Below are 16,984 nucleotides of genomic sequence, written 5' to 3' on the forward strand. Positions count from 1 at the left end.
CCTACACTCTGATTCATGAAGTATATTGATGACACTGAGAGGGAGGAGGGTATCTCTCTGTGTAAAACAATCTGAGAGTCTTTTGGAGTTTGAAGTTCCTGAAATAAAGAGCTATTGGCCTTTGCTGTGACAAAACATAATAACTCTAAAGAAAGTAATGATAGTCAGTGTTTGATTCTGGCTTGTCCTACTGTATGACAGCCCTGTGTGCTGTGGTGGAAAATAAATATTATGGGAGAGGGAGAAACATCTCTATCTACCTTCTCCACTAGAACTCCAGGCATCCAATGAAATTGTTAGGATTCATGGAGGCCAGGCTGCCTTCATATTCTGAGATGGCAGTCTTTTGAGTACCAATGCTGAGAGGCAGCAGGAAGAGAATGCCTGGACCTGTATGCCCAATTTGTCCTTCAGGGCAATTGGTTGGCCACTGGATGAAGCAGGATGCTGGATGAAATGGACCAGCAGGCTTTTCGTGTGGTCTTATTAGATTGTGAGGTAATAATTCTAATGATATTCTACAAGATGACCAATGAAAAATGTGCATATTTGTTTTTCAATGTTTATACAAAAGCATTTTTTGTAAATCATTAAAGTGGTACAATATATTTGTGCAAACAGAATACCATTTCAAGTAAACTGATTTTGTATTTCATAGCCCAAGCAATGTGTACATGTTTATATGTGTGTGTAATACTGCTGCAATTCTTAAGTATTTCTTCAGTAAATGCACACATAGAAAAGCACATTGCTGATATAAAAATAAATAACCTACAAAGGGCACAAGGAAACAATTTTTTAAAATATAATAGAAAAAAAGAAATATGAACAAACAGAAGCAGACTGCTTGTTCCTTAGACATAGAGACTCAAAAGCTGTACCATCTACCATCTTCATTTATCAACCACAAGACTTAAAGCAACCACTTGAGGGCTAGATATAAATCAATGGGATTACTTGTGTAAGTGCTCACCAATGTGAGAAATTGGCTGTACAGTCTAGCCCTTCCAGCTGAACTGTGTATATCTTTTAACTAAAGAGAGGTTCATGTTAGGCAACCTATATTTTCTTGTCTTCCTGGTGGTATGGAAGAGAGGAAAAATAATGTGTGTGTATTTGAGCAAGACAGAAAGGAGACATAATGGCTGCACACAACAAACGATGCAATCTTAGTTAGTGGGTAAATGCCCTCTTTTCTTTACATTTCTATTTTTTCAGTGTAGTTTATCTGAAGGGATCACCATTTTGGATTGTTCTCTTCTCGCCCCAGAAAGAAAATGACAGAATACACGTGGCAAGTATACACTGAGAGTGCACCATTGAAGGGGAGATGACACGAACAGGCAAACAGGGAAAATAGAATAATTGTACCTTTACAAATTTGGCTTACAATACAGAAACCTCGTTACTTTCTCTGTGCATTTTCACTCCTTTACTATAACAGCAGCTGTGTGACAAGCCACTTGGAGAGAATTCTAAAAGTTGTTTCCCTGGGTAAGGCTCAAAAAGTACACTTTGGTAATGCTGAGAGGGAGGGCGATGTTCCCCATGGACTTGTACAGCATTTTGAAACAATAAAGTCAGTTTTCTCAGATGATGTAATCATTGTAATTAGTACTTGAATTATGTGGATTTTTTTTACTGTAAAGTCACAGCTAACCTCTGGCAACACCATAGGGTTTTCAAGGTAAGAGATGTCCAAAGATAGTTTGCCATTGCCTGCCTCCATATCATCACCCTGGTGTTCCTTGGAGATACCCCATCCAAATGCTTATCAGTCTGATGCTGCTTAGCTTCTGAAGTCTGATAACACTGGTCAGGATGGGGGAAAATATGAGGGGACTCAACCTAAACAACCCCTTTTTCAATTCAGTGGCTATGCAGTCACTATGGATAGGAAGCAAGACTCCTGCCTCATAATTCAATCACTGATTTGTAGCATGTCACTTGCATTTAGAATGAGGGAACATAATACTGGAGACACAATACAAAAACACAAAAAGCGTAAAGGCTGTGGCAAAACCAATAGAAACCAACTGTTAACAATGCTGTTTTAACAGTCCTGTTTTGGGGGAGTTTGGGTTGTGTGGCCATGGTCAGGTACTTTTTGCTCCAATGTTTTGCCCGCAACAATGGCTAGCATCTTCAGTTAAATGTTAAAACACTGTGACATGCCTTTGAAGATGCCAACCAGAGATGCAGGCAAAATATTAGCAGCAAAAACTACTAGACCACAGTCACATAACCTGGAAAACTCAAAACCAACAGTTAAATCTGGCCATGAAAGCCTTCAACAGAGAGATGCTATTTTAGCTTGAGAAAATCTGGACACATGACTTGTATACAAATTTTCTCAAACTAAAACAACATATTGTCAAAGGCTTTCACAGTCAGAATAAATTATTTTAGGTTTTCCAGGTTATGTGGTGCAAGGCTTTAGACATTCTGTTAATATAGGAAATACACCAGTGTTTGGGTACACTCATCTGTTTATGAGCAACATTCACACAGATGGGAATTTTTTTGACTTTCAATATTTAGTAAAAAGTTGCATTAAATAATGCAAGATACATATGATTAGAAGGATAGGATCAATGAGAGGAAGAGGCCTCAAGTAACACAAGAAGGTTTTGAAAAAGGCTCAAAAGCTGTGGCTGATCTATCACCATTAAAAACTGATTTTACTTAAGACACACTTTTCTTAACAATGAAGTACAACTGTGAATGATAGAACTATCTTCCTTTCTGTTGCATTAAATGTTAGCAGCTTTCAGAATACTTGTTTTATTACAAGTGGCTTTGATCAGATGTCGTGCTATTGAGTGGCTTGCCAAAATAAATGCAAATTTGACACAACACAAAGAAACCAGAGATAATTGGATCGTTTTCAAAGAGACTAAACTCCATTTTGAGGAGACCAAATTCAATTGGCACCACCCACTGAGCAAGTGTGCTTTAAAAGCTATAAAGTGAAGGGATGCCTGACTTATTCAATTATAAACAATTGCTAGTAATGATATCTATTTTGACTCACATTGGAATTACCCTGGTGCTTCACAATGCATTGATATTTTTGTCTTTCTGTCTAAGGCTTCCTAGCTGATAGCTTAAATGGAAGACTCTTCTCAGTATATGCTTCTAGAAGGTGATGGCACATATTTTAAAGGTTACATATAGGTTCCTCTGAGTCACAGCAACAGCACTGTTATCTTAAGGATAATTCTGACTTTGTTCCCGATTTTCCATCTACAGAGTACTTTTGTGCATACTATATGTATTTAAGCACTTTAATTTGAAAAAAGGTCAACGTGTGTCCAAGAAAATGCAAATTAAGCAAAGGCCTTTGCTGATAAGTTTCAGGCTGGTACATAAAATCAAGCCATTACATGGTGGCCATTTTACATGCAGTCACATGGATGCTGTGCCATGCGTCAAGCTTTTGTGTACAGTCATTCACTTCTGGTTTTACTTGGCAAGCTACTATATGCTAATAATTAACCCCAGAGAGAAACCCTCACTTATTTCCCTGGTTGTATGCATTGTCTCTCATCATTTAAATTGATGTGTATCATTCAGAAGCTGTTCATCATATAGAAGCAGTTTCACTAACTTAAGGAAATCAAACCTACTTTACACAAACTGCAGATGACATAGCAAAAGTATTCCTGGACTTGAGCCATCAGGTAAAGTAGCATACAAGTGACTATTCTCATATATATACATAAAGAAATAAGCAGTCCTCAAGTTACGCTCAATAACTAGAGGAAACAAAATTACTTCCTGTTGGTTTTTTCTCAAATGTTTCAGGGTTCTGGTGCAACATGAAAACAAAAGATTCTTGGAAATAATGGTCTGTGTATGGAAGAATTTGTATTTTAACATATTTACAAATGCGGAGATGGCAGGGCATGTTACCAGTGTGGTGGCACCACTCCACCTCTAAGAGGACTTTCCAGCAGCACAGGGAGCTTGGAAAAGGCCAGTGGTGTAGCGCCAAGAGAAGAGTGTGCGATGCACCGGGAACGCGTCAGTGCAGGGGTGTGGTGGGGGCGTTCCAGGGCATGGCGGGGGGAAGAGGGGCATGGCAGGGAAACAGAGCACACCCGTGCCCCAGGACCAGTTCCCCCTTGCTCCGGCCCTGGAAAAGGCCAGACGAGTTGTGTAAGTCTGAAGGCCAGTGCACTGCGCTCCCCTACCCACCCACACCCACACACTGGTGTCCAATCAGGACATCACCACAGCCCTGCTGCAGCCCAAACTTCTGTATTCTGTGGTGGTGCAAATATGGGATAGGTGGCCACCAGCACATCTGCCCCCTCCACCAGAATAAGCACCCAAGGGAGAGCAAATGTGCTAGTGCAAGGTCACACCACTCCCTAGAACCCTTTTGCCTCCCCACCCTTTGGATTGAGTGGCGAGAGTTTTGAAGAGGCTTCTATTTCTGTTGGATTTTATGTTGCAGAAGAGTGCAATTCATTTTATTTATTTAAAACATTTTATGCAATCTTTCCACCTAAATAGGATCCCCAAGATATTAAACACCAAAACATAAAATCATTGAAAATAAAAAATATATAACATATTTTGATGAAAACATATAAACAACAAAATATCAGTTGTGTAGCTACAATGGGATGGGGGCAGCACCCCAGGCATGCACCACTGAGGTCACATGGGGTGGAAAATCATCCCCTACACCCCTCCCCCTTCATCTTTCTGCCTGGCTTCTGCCTGGCAGAAGCTGCTGCTGGGCCAGTTCACCAGACCATGCCAGGTGGGGCTGCCACTGAGCATCCCTACTGGCCCTGCCCCACCAGCCAGACCCCGCAGCCTGGAGCAGCCTGACGGGGCCAGGCTGCAGGGCTGTTTTTTCAGCCAGCTGCTCTTTGTAGCCAGCTGAAATAAGGTAAGTGAGGGTGGGGGCTGGAGGAGAGTGGAAATGGGGGGCGATGGGGGTGGGGCCCCCACCCCCCACTTCCACCCCCACTTACCCTAGTTCAACAGGCGACCCAGTCAGGCTGCTTTTTCAGCCAAACAAAGGTAAGTGGGGGAGAGCAGGGGTGGGGGGCCCCACGCCCCACATCTCCCCACTCACTTTAGTTCAGCCAGCGGTACAGCCAGGCTGCTTGACTGCTTTTTCAGCCAGCTGCTTTATGGTAAGTGCGGGGCACTGAGGGGAGCGTGGTGGGGGCGTCATTTACTTGGTCACCTGTCATTTACTTGGTATTGACAAATAACCATTGTATCAATTAGTCTTCTGTGATGCATATTCTGTATTATTCCCATGTTGTTACTTGTGCTTACTAATGCATTTACAAGTACTTACTTAGGCCTTACAGCAATGCTATGATGTAGGATAAACTGAGAGATGGTGATGTACACAAAGCTACTAATTAACTTCATGATGGAGTAGTTACCTGAAAGCAAACCTACCATCTACAACACTCTACAGAGACAATTAGCACAGCTAATATTTGTAGAACTTGCATAGGTTCTCCTGAAATGTGGAGAATGTGTTGATCTGCGTTTCTGAAAAGCAACTTACGTGATCAATTAGTTCACGAACCATGCCATTCCACTGTCCACTGGCATCATCTCGGGCTCCATATTTCCCATCTTCTACCAGTCTAATTTCATAAGTAAATCCTAGGAATGTTGATAATTCTCTGAGAAGGTCAATGCAATATCCCTCAAATCTATCGTTTCCGTACAAAGGTTTGTCAGACTTCTTGAACATCACATATGGCTCTTCCTGGAAAAAAAAAACCTCATTAAGATATATTTCTAGGATATATGGCACAGAATGTACAAAAGATAATTTGATCAGTTTACACTGGATGTTAATCTTATTGTGATGCAATGTACTTTCAGTTTACTTGAGAATTTTTGTTTGCTTGTTTTTGCTGTTGCTTACTCCAGTGATTACAGCAGTTTAGGTTGGATCTGAAACAGGTTCTTTAATAAATTACTTTACCAATTGTGGCATTTGGCAAAAACTCAAAGCTAATTACACATGGCAGCAAATTGTCTCCACTGAAATAAATTCTCAGTTTTATAAGTTTTTTTCTGAATTGTCCAGTAAAAGCAAATAATTTTGGGGGAAAAAGATTTGGAAACATTTTTTTCTTTCACATTTATCTTCCAAGTTTCGATATTATTCAGCAACTGATTCTTGCTGCACTTTTGCACATAGATCATAAGAAGGCACTGATAATGAATACAAATAAAGGCAAATTTCCTGGACCAGTGGCCTTGCCTATTGAATGGTATAAATCCTTTTCGGACTTCTTAATTCCAAACTTAGCATACTGTATAACAAGATTTTTTAATCTGCTTCACTGCACTGTTTTATGATGCCTAAACTGCTCTGGTCACAAAACAAGGGGTGCAAATTTTTGACCTATTACTATAATGTTCCTAAAATATTAACTGCTATTCTTGTTAACAGACTCCAAATAGTTGTTACAACTTTGATACACATAGACAAGGTAGGTTTTACATGAGTCTCTGATAATCATAGGCTAATTACTGATCCGGCTGTTTTAAACTGTAGGAGATCTGATCAAGTTGCCATTCTCTCGATGCTGAAAAAGCTTTTGACAAAATATACTGAAAAATTATTTTGCTATACGGACTAAGTTTGATTTTCCACATACATTTGTGAAGTGGGTAAGAATTCTTTAACCATCTCCCAGATCCAGAGAGCTAACAGCATATTTTCTACACCATTGCCTCTTGAGAGGGATACTATATAGAGTTGATCTCTTACACTTCTTATTTTATATCTGGTTTGTGCTATTAAACAAAATATATTTATCATGACTTTGTACATAACTCCTTGGAAATTAAAATAATTCTTTATGCATATAATCATTTATTATTTATTTTCTGCCCTTCCCAAAGCCCCTGAGAAGTTGGCATTACACTGCCTTTGGGGCGTCATCCCTAGCCACCTCCAGCCCCCACCCCCTCACCTGGATTGCAGTGTTCATGTATTAAATAATGGAGTAGCAAACACTACAGCAACTAGTAATTTGCTTAACAGCAACTCACCGTCTAAAACAATGTAGAATTAATTTTGCTAATTATCTTAAACTGGGGTATTGTGTGGTTTCCAGGCTGTATGGCCGTGTTCTAGCAGCATTTTCTCCTGACATTTCTCCTACATCTGTGGCTGCCATCTTCAGAGGAGCTGATGGTAGTAAAGCAAGTGGAGTATATATACCTGTTAAATGTCCAGGGCGGGAGAAAGAACCATTTGCCTGTTTTTACAAGTGTAAAGGGTGCAATTAGCAAGCTTGATTTGCATGTGCTGAGTGGGATCTACCCATTTTAGCATGTGGGAAACCATGAAGAAAGAATAATCAGTTAGTGAGGGCATCTGCATAGTAGTCGCCTGGCCTTTTGATCCCTTTTGATTGCTTACTACCTGGAGGTGTTCTGGGTGGCCTAGGTGGTGTTCACAAGCCTTTTGATTGCTTTCTGCCTGGAGACATGCTGTATCTGGGTGGTGTTCATTAGTCACTTTTTTATTCTAGAGTTTTTCAGTACTGAAGAAGAAGAAGAAAAGTTTGGATTTATATCCCCCCTTTCTCTCCTGTAGGAGACTCAAAGGGGCTTACAATCTCCTTGCCCTTCCCCCCTCACAACAAACACCCTGTGAGGTAGGTGGGACTGGCAGCCAAATTTTGTTCATTTTCATGGTTTCTTCCTTTTTGTTGAAATTGTCCATGTGCTTGTGGATTTCAATGGTTTCTCTGTGTAGTTTGACATAGTGGTTGTCCAAGTGGTCCAGAATTTCTGTGTTTTCAAATAATATTCTGTGTCCAGCTTGGTTTATCTTGTGTTCTGCTATTGCTGATTTTTTTGGCTAAATTAATCTGCAGTGCCTTTCATGTTCTTTGATTCATGTCTGGGAGCTGCATTTGGTGGTCCCTATGTAGTCTTGTCCACAGCTACATGGTAGTGGTAGACTCCTGCAAAAGATAGAGGATCTCTCTTGTCCTTCATTGAACATAGCAGTTGTTTAATTTTCTTTGTGGATCTGTAGATTGTTTGTAGGTTATGTTTCTTCATCAGTTTTCTTATATGGTCAGTGATTCCCTTGATGTATAGTAAGAACACTTTCCCTCTAGGTGGCTGTTTATCTTTATTGCTGTGGCTTGTTCTTGGTTTTGCAGCTCTTCTGATGTCTGTTGTAGAGAAACCATTAGCCTATAGAGCCCAGTTTAGGTGATTTAGTTCATCTGGAAGGAGGTGGGGTTCACAGATTCTTTTTGCATGATCTATCAAAGTTTTTATTGTGCTCCTTTTTTGTCCTGGGTGATGACTGGAGTTTTTATGTAGATATCTACCGGTGTGTGTAGGTTTTCTGTATACTGTGTGGCCCAATTGTTGGTTTGGTTTGTAGATGACTAAGACATCTAGAAATTGTAGTTTCCCCCGTTTTCTTTTTCCATAGTAAATTGTATGTTCAGGTGGATATTGTTAATATGCTCCAGAAACTTGTTTAGCTCTTCTCCATGGCTCCAAATTGTGAATATGTCATCCACATAATGGAACCATATAGTGGGCTTTTTTGGTGCTGTTTCCAGGGCTTGTTTTTCAAAGTGTTCCATGTAAAAATTTGCTATTACAAGGCTAAGAGGGCTACCCACGGCTACCCCATCTCTCTATTCATAGAATTCATTATCCCACTGGAAGTAGCTTGTAGTGAGGCAATGTTGAAACAGGGCTGTAATGTCTTTAGGGAAAATCTGGTTAATGAGTGTGACGATGTCTCCTATGGGACCCTGGTGAATAAGGAAACCATGTCAAAGCTGATTAGTTTGTCATTGGGGTTGAGTTTAAGATTGCCATTTTTTTCTATGAAATGGGCTGAATCCCTAATGTAGCATGTGGTAAGTCCAATATGGCTTTGTAATTGTGCAGCCAGAAATTTTGCCAAATTGTACATAGGGGATCCGATGGCGCTCACAATGGGTTTGAGAAGAGTGGAGACCTTGGGAATTTTGGGGAATCCGTATCTTAAACTGCTTACCTTAAACACAGTGCAGCTATGCACTGAAAATCTCCTAGCAATATAAAGTCTAAATAGTTTTACACAATACAGTCACTGTAATCAGGGAATGAATGGTAATGGGCCACACATACACATTCCCCACTGTCCAAAAGTCCCACTCTCCTAATTGCCATGCACCGTGCAATTCATGGGAGTGGAGCAGATTTGCAGTGGCTAGGAATGGTGCTGCCACAGCAGAACCGTGCTGCCTCCAATGGGGTTTTAGGTGGTGTGGTAACTGGAAAAAGAAACCCACAGCCTTCCAAAAAACACCATATAGGACAGTGGTGGCGAACCTTTGGCACTCCAGATGTTATGGACTACAATTCCCATCAACCCCTGCCAACATGGCCAATTGACCGTGCTGGCAAGGGCTGATGGGAATTGTAGTCCATAGCATCTGGAGTGCCAAAGGTTCGCCACCACGGATATAGGACAAGGGGCTATACCACACTTTTGGGTGGCATAAGTCTGCTGCTGCTGGAGAAGATATTCCTGGACTGGAAGTCCTTTAAAAACCAATTAAAGTCAGCTCCATGTGCAAAAACTATCATGTTGAAGAGATTCGAATTGTATTAGAATATAAAAGCCCCAAAAGGCACCTTTATAATGGAATAGGATTATAGTCCACTGCAATGATTAATGTAGAAATGCCAGCTTTTACTGCATTGCCATATATCTTACTAGCAGGACACCCGTGCTTCGCTACGCATACTTCATCACAGGCTCTCTATGAATTTCGGGGTGACATTCAACATACTTCTTTACAGCCTGTTTGTGAACTTTGGGGTGACATGCAGCATATTTCCTCACAGCCTGTCTGTGGACTGATGGGTTTGTTTTTGCATTATTTTGCAGCAGCTTCCTGTAGTTGTCTTTTTCTAATGCAATTTGTTATTGCTCTCTTTCACCTGGTGGGCTCCAAAAGACGTCATTTGGAAGCAGCCATTGTATTTTTGGGATGCAGAAAGGAAGTGTTCTGCCATTGGAAGCTGATGAGTGAGAAGGCTGTGAAGAGGTTCAGGGTAGGGTTGAAGGACAGGGAGCTGGATTGTACCGCCATTGCAGCACATTCCTGGGGACTCATCCCGCCACTTCAGAGCACGACATGAAGCATAGGGTGATCAGAGGCCGAGAGCAATAAACTTGTCTCCACAGTAAGCAATCTGATGTCCATATGCAAAACCTGACAAATGTTTAGTAGTCCAAGGTGATAGTGTGGTTTGTAATCTATGTTGATAGTATTTGGCTGTAGTGGTGTTAACGTGAGGGTGGGTGGAGGAGTACTTTTTCACAGCCTGTCTGTTAACTTCGGGGTGACATTCAGCATACTTTTTGCAGCCTGTTTGTGAACTTTGGGGTGACATGCAGTATATTTCCTGGCAGCCTGTCTGTGGACTGATGGGTTTGTGTTCAAATAGGTTCACATGCATTGTGGAGGGCAGTGGTAGAGTGCAGTTGGTGAAGGACATGAAGCTACTGGTGTGTAACTGTCACCCTTAGAATGTTCGTGCAGCATGTCTGTGGACTGAGGGATTGATTTGCCGTTAGAATGTTCGCACAGATGGCCAGAGATGAGCAGTTAAAACAGTAAATAGGTAATAAATCGAGTGGAAGTGAATATTTTGGGAAATCCTTTCTTAGTGAGCACCTGGAGTACGTAAGGAACAGGTGTGCCAAATTTCATGTGTGGGGCTTCAGTGGTTTTTGAGTTCTGTTGATGAGTTAGTGAGTCAGTCAGTGGTATTTCGCGTTTATAGAGTCAGGGTACCCTTGACCTCACTCTTCATATCTCATGGTACCCCGCCGCCACCCTCCACCTTCCCCTCCCATTGCCCCTGCTTGCCACACACCCCACCTTCCCCTCCCAGGGTGAAGGGTAGCACTGGGGGTGGTGGTGGCTGCTGACCTTGTGGCAGGCCCTGCCCCATGGGCCAGCTTCATGTCCTTACTGGCGCCGGTGGACACCACAAAAATGAAGGAGGCGGTAGTGTTGCCAGGGTACCCCTGGGACATGCTCACGGCACCCCAGGGTACCAGGGAACCCTGGTTGAGAATGGCTGATATAAAGCTAGTAACAGTTACTGTCTTAATAAGTGCTAGTAACAGTTACTGTCTTTGAACTGAAGATCAATAGGAAAAGACATTTGACTTATAATGCTATTTTGATTTGCTTCAGAATTCAGCCCTTATACATTCAGACTTCCACAAAGTTGTAGAATTGCTTCTCATGGTACAGCTCTGGGATTAGCTTCATGCTTTCTTGAAAACCTGCCTGTTTACATAGTCTCCACACTGGAGTTCCAAACACAGTTCATCTCTTTCAACACAGTGACACCATCCTCTGCTTTTCTTCTCTCTCATTTGGACACAAATGAGTTTGTCATTCTTGCATTTTCTGTTGTCCAGACCTTTGTTGTCTTCCTCAAACTCTTCCCCAATTTTGAACTGGATGAAGTGTTTTCATAAAGTGCTTACTGTGCAGATAGAGAAGAAGTCCTCATCCTGTTCAATAGTCTTCCCAGTCTTCAGCATTTTTGCTACCTTGTGAGTTTTAAAATCAATACCTAAGGCATATAGCCTTTAAAATTATTGCTAGAAATGAAGTTCCAGGTGCCACTGAAACTTACAGGCCTTATTATAGACAGGCAACACCCAAATGGATTCTGCACAGCAGATTTATAATGAGTTGCAATTGTTATTAATGAATTTGTTGTCTATTTATAACAAGGGAAAACGAGTTCATTTATAATGATTGCAACTTGTTATAAATCTGCTCTGTGGAACAAGCCTAACAGATGAAAATAGCTAAGCATCACTTTCTTTATTGTTGATAGTATACTTTATCTTAGGTAGTTTGTTGTTCATGTTTATCTCAAATTATGCAATCCTAGTCCTACTGCATTGTTCAATAGTTGTTTTATGCTGTTTGACTACCCTGTTTTATACATTATAATCCACTCACCATGAAGTTCAGTGGGAATGACACACCATAAATAGGGGAAATAAATAGGGCAGACCATCTAGCAATTGTGTGAGCTATGAGGACAAATGTGTGAAAAAAGTTTTAGATACTTTAAAAACATGTAGATGGCTTTCTCATGGTTGGAAATGCTTTTTGATTTTATCCTGTAATGTCATGTTCATATTTAGATTACTCTTTTTTAAGGATTTCCAATGATAGATTATAATCATCTGTCAACATGACAAGAGACCTAGAACCAAAAAATATTTTTATTGTGGGTATCAGTTGCGCTTTATATCCATTTTAAGAAGAAAATATGATACTACAGAGCAAAACCAAGGCTGATACACACTGTCCAATTGTATCCAACCTTATTTATAACTTATCCCCACAGAAGTGCAGATCTACTTACTGACTTAAAATAAAGATTATTCTGCTCACTATGGCCACTAGAGTTAAAAAGCTGACATACCTAATTAACATTTATGTCAAATATAAAGAATATATAAAGGACTTTAATATTTAAAAGTTAAGACTTGAGAGAAAAGAGAGGCAAATATATCTAATAGCCATGATTAGTCAAAACAATTCAATATCTTACTCTGACATCCTACTAGTCACCTGACAGGAGTCCCAGGCTGGGGACAGACTTACAGCAAGATGAACTTTCCATATATGTTCAGTATAGATCTCTGTGTGCCAGGATTCTAGTTGAACTCTACAGGCACAACTGAGCCAAATTGAAGAACTATAGAATTATGAATCAATGGAGATATAGTGCCTTTTAGTTACTTTCTTAAAATGTTTAGACAAAAATAGTTTAATAGAATAAATTTGGGGAAAGCACATGCTGCGTTCACCCCCACCCCCAATACCTATATACACTTTTTGTTATCAGATTTCAAACAATTCCAACTTGCCACCTTCCAACTAGTTAAGACATGCATAGAAAGTACTGAAGGGTCATCACAGCGATACTACTAAAAATCTGGTAATTCTATTACATTGTATATACATGCAAATCAAATTACAGTCTGTTACTAGGTTGACTGTTTATTTTTGCAAACAGTGTAGAATATGAAACATGAGAGAAAGTTAATCCATTACTGCTCAGGGCAAAGAACCAACCAAAAAGATTTTTTTTTCCTGGCTTCACCAGTCCTGTGAAGGGGGGACAGATTCAGGGCCAAAATCCTCTCCTCCTGCAGGTGTGGTTGGAGCAGTTTGAAGATTAAATAGATCAGACTGCCTTTTGAGAGCAATTTAACTATTTTTTTTCTGTCAGCACACCACAGAGTTAGGAAAAGGTGTTTAGGGAGAAGTTTGACCTTTGGGTGCATTGCAATTTATTACGTCATGTGTTTGATGTTTTATGATTTGTTTAGGATATTATTTATTTTATTTTGGTATCTAACTTTCCCTGTGCGGTTTAAAGCTTTTAAGATGGCAGGGAGATTGCAGAGAAGCTGAATGAATTCTTTGCATCTGTCTTCACCCAAGAGGAGGTGAGGAACATCCCTGCACCTGAACCAAGCTTCTTAGGAGGCAAATCCGAGGAACTAGCGAAGATAGTGGTAGACAAGGAAGAAGTTCTGGCAGCCATTGATAAACTAAATGTTACCAAATCCCCTGGCCCAGATTGCATTCACCCAAGAGTTCTTAAAGAGCTCAAGCATGAAATTGCTGATCTTCTCACTTTAATATGCAACTTATCCCTGAAATCAGGCTCCATCCCTGAAGACTGGAAGATGGCCAATGTCACACCAATCTTTAAGAAAGGATCTAGGGGGGACCCGGGAAATTACAGGCCAGTCAGTTTGACATCTGTTCCTGTAAATTATTAGAATCTATCATTAAAGATAAAATTATAAAACATGTAGAAAAGCAAGACCTGCTGAGAAAGAGTCAGCATGGCTTTTGCAGAGGCAAATCCTGTCTTACAAACTTACTAGAGTTCTTTGAGGGTGTAAACAGGCATGTGGACAGGGGTGAACCGGTGGACATTGTTCACTTGGATTTCCAAAAGGCTTTTGACAAAGTTCCCTACTCAGAGACTGTTGAAAACTCAGCAATGAAGGAATAAGAGGGAAGTCCTCCTATGGATTAAAAAACTGGTTGAGGAACAGGAAACAAAGGGTGGGTATAAATGGGAAGTTCTCTAAGCAATGGAGAGGATAGTCGGAGTGGTGTCCCCTGCTGATCTGTATTGGGACCAGTGCCTCTTAACCTATTCATAAAATGACCTGGAAGTAGGTGGTAGCGTAAGTGGCCAAGTTTGCAGATGATACCAAATTATGTAGGGTGGTGAGGAACCACAAAGGATTGCTAAGAGCCCAATCGCTGACCTTGATAAATTAGGTGAGTAAGGCTCCCTAGAAATGGCAAAATGCAGTTCAATGTAGATAAATGTAAGAAGTGATGGTACTTTTATAGGGCAAAAAAAATCCCAAACTTCATAATATTTCTAAGCCAGGGTTTTCAGTGCTACTATCAAGCAGACCAGGAAAGAGGATTTAGGTGTCTTAGCTGATAGAAGTTCCATGGGAATGCCAACTCAATGCATGGCAGCTGTGAAAAAGGCAAACTCTATGCTGGGGTAGGGGATAACTAGGGAAAGGAATTCGAGAATAAAACTGCAAAGATTGTCATGCCCCTTATATAAAGCAGTGGTGCCAGGCCGCATTCTTGGAGTGCACAATTGCAGGTCCAATTCCCTGGTCACGATCTCAAAAAAGGGAGGCTTGATATTGAGGAGGAAAAAAAGTGCAGAGAGAAAGGGCAACATAAGGATGATTGAGGGAATTGGAGCACCTTTCCCTAATGAGGAGAGGCTGCAGCGCTTTGGGACTCTTTGGAGTTTGGAAGGAGGATGCGCTGAGGGGCGGGGATATGATTGAAGTCTACAAAATTATGCATGGGGTAGAAAATGTTGACAGAGAGGACATTTTTTTTCTCTTTCTGTTACAATACTAGAACCTAGGGGACACTTCATTGCAAGAAAAATGCTGGGGAAGAATTTAGAACTACTAACAAGGAAACACTTCTTCAATGCATAACGCGTGTGATTGGTGTTTGGGAATATGCTGCCACAGAGGAGGTGGTGGATGGGCCACTAACCTTGGATAGCTTTAAAAGTGGGCTTCTGGACAGGATTTTATGGATGGAGAAGCTCGATTTATGGCGCAGCTACCAATCTTGGATCCCCTCTTTGATCTGAGATTGCAAATGCCTTAACAGACCAGGTGATCGGAGCAACAGGCCACGTGAGAAGGCCATTGGCGCTTCACATCCTATAAGCCATGTGAACTCCCCAAAGGCAATTCCTGGTGGGCCACTCTCAAGTGCAGTAGCAGAGAGCTGGGACTAGGATGGATTCCTTTGGTCTGATCCAGCTGGCTTGTTCTTATGTTCTTATGTTCTTATGTTCTTATGTTCTTAAGGTTTTATAGTCTTTCAGGTGTTTGGATTTTAAAAATTGGGCCAAACAGAAGGATTAATGTACTCTTAACTAATTTACCTTTCCCTTATGTGATTAATGAATTATGGTAATTGCCAATAATTACCAGGGTTTTAGAGTTTTAAAAATTTAAATCTTAAATAAATTAATGTTAATTAGCTGCTAGGGTTTTTTATGAGTAGGAAAAGAGTTCATCCTCTGATTCTGCAAGCTTCCTGTTAATAAACAAACTAAGCTAGACATCTTTTTATTATAATGTTAAATCTAGCAATCACTTTTCTCATTTACAAGGTAAATCTTCCCTTTTAATTGAAAAATGAATTACAAGCAAATTCTTCAGCTCCAGTGCCTAATCTTACTCGTGCAATGCTTATGCATAGTCCATCCCCTGATTTACCTATAGAGGGGCAAGGATACTCCTCTGTTTTTGAGAAGGATACTCTCCAACTCTTCACCTTCCATGCTTTTCTAATTGTTGAGACTCTAGGGAAAATGTTTGATAAATCAATGCTTTATCCTGTATCCCAAGTTCTTTCTGATCCTTTTGGGACCACACCTTATCTCAAGATTTGCCTGGAACCCATGCCAGTACCCAAAATTATTTCCCTAGGCTATAAAATACAATTTAAGAGGCGCCTCACGTTTTATGAATCTCTACTTTGATTCAGTAAAATATCATTGACCATACAGCCCTCAACTGATTTTGAGGCTTTACAGAGTGTTCATTGGCATACACCAAGCAATTGAGTAGAATCAAAATTAAAGGTAGACACTAAGGTTTGGATCCCCTCTTTGGTAAAGTGCCCTTCTATCATCTTTGTTGCATTAAATTACTTCTAGTTGGATTTTTTTTTTCTTGATGCTCAGCCCTAACTATAGGAATTTCACAGAGCTTGTTGTGTTCCACTTTTGATTTCTTTTGTTTTTGACTGCTGTGTATGCCTTCAAGTGCAGACTTTCAGAGAAGAAATTTAAAGGAAGTTATCTCTGGGTGCCCAATACTGCAATTAAGTTGTTAGAAAGGTTGTCTGGTGTCTGCCAACAGTGGAAAAGAGAGGAAGAGGGATCTATGGAAGTACAATGCTATGATTGTGAGAATAAAAGAAAGCGTTTCCAATTGAGTATGAAGGATTTCATTGTGTCTTATTCAAAAAGAAATAAAGGGAGAAGGTTTTAGTGGAATTTTAACAACTAGCTCTTAGGTCTAAGTTTTTAATAATGTTTTTTTAGCAGGCTCTGTCGTTGCTCTGATTCTCTAATGTGATATATAAAAAAGTTATAACAATGTGTAGGTCTGACCTGTTACTATTTTCCTACATCACTTTAAAAAATACACATCCATCCATATAAGTATTTTGTAAGTTGGTTAACAACATAGACACAGAGGAAATGGCCAATCAGTACAAATGAACAGAAAGTAAAATAACAAAAATAACAAAAACAATAGAAGGGAATCAGAGCAACTAATGATCAGCAAAGAACTGAATAAAATTGGAGCAAA

General features: G+C 40.4%; 1 protein-coding gene and 1 pseudogene across 2 annotated transcripts in view; both read right to left on the bottom strand.

Annotated features, from left to right (window-relative positions):
• Window positions 1-16,984, bottom strand: part of GRIK2 (glutamate ionotropic receptor kainate type subunit 2) — a 656,874-nt gene that overhangs the window by 282,981 nt on the left and 356,909 nt on the right. For both annotated transcript variants that reach the window (XM_048493884.1, XM_048493875.1), the window contains exon 11: window positions 5,546-5,752. In XM_048493884.1, coding sequence (XP_048349841.1) covers window positions 5,546-5,752 — 207 coding nt within the window. The remainder of the gene's footprint in view (window positions 1-5,545; window positions 5,753-16,984) is intronic.
• On the bottom strand, window positions 11,315-13,384 carry LOC125442540 (annotated as a pseudogene).

Source organism: Sphaerodactylus townsendi, linkage group LG01 (genome assembly GCF_021028975.2).
Source record: "Sphaerodactylus townsendi isolate TG3544 linkage group LG01, MPM_Stown_v2.3, whole genome shotgun sequence".
NCBI classification, from domain to species: Eukaryota; Metazoa; Chordata; class Lepidosauria; order Squamata; family Sphaerodactylidae; genus Sphaerodactylus; species Sphaerodactylus townsendi.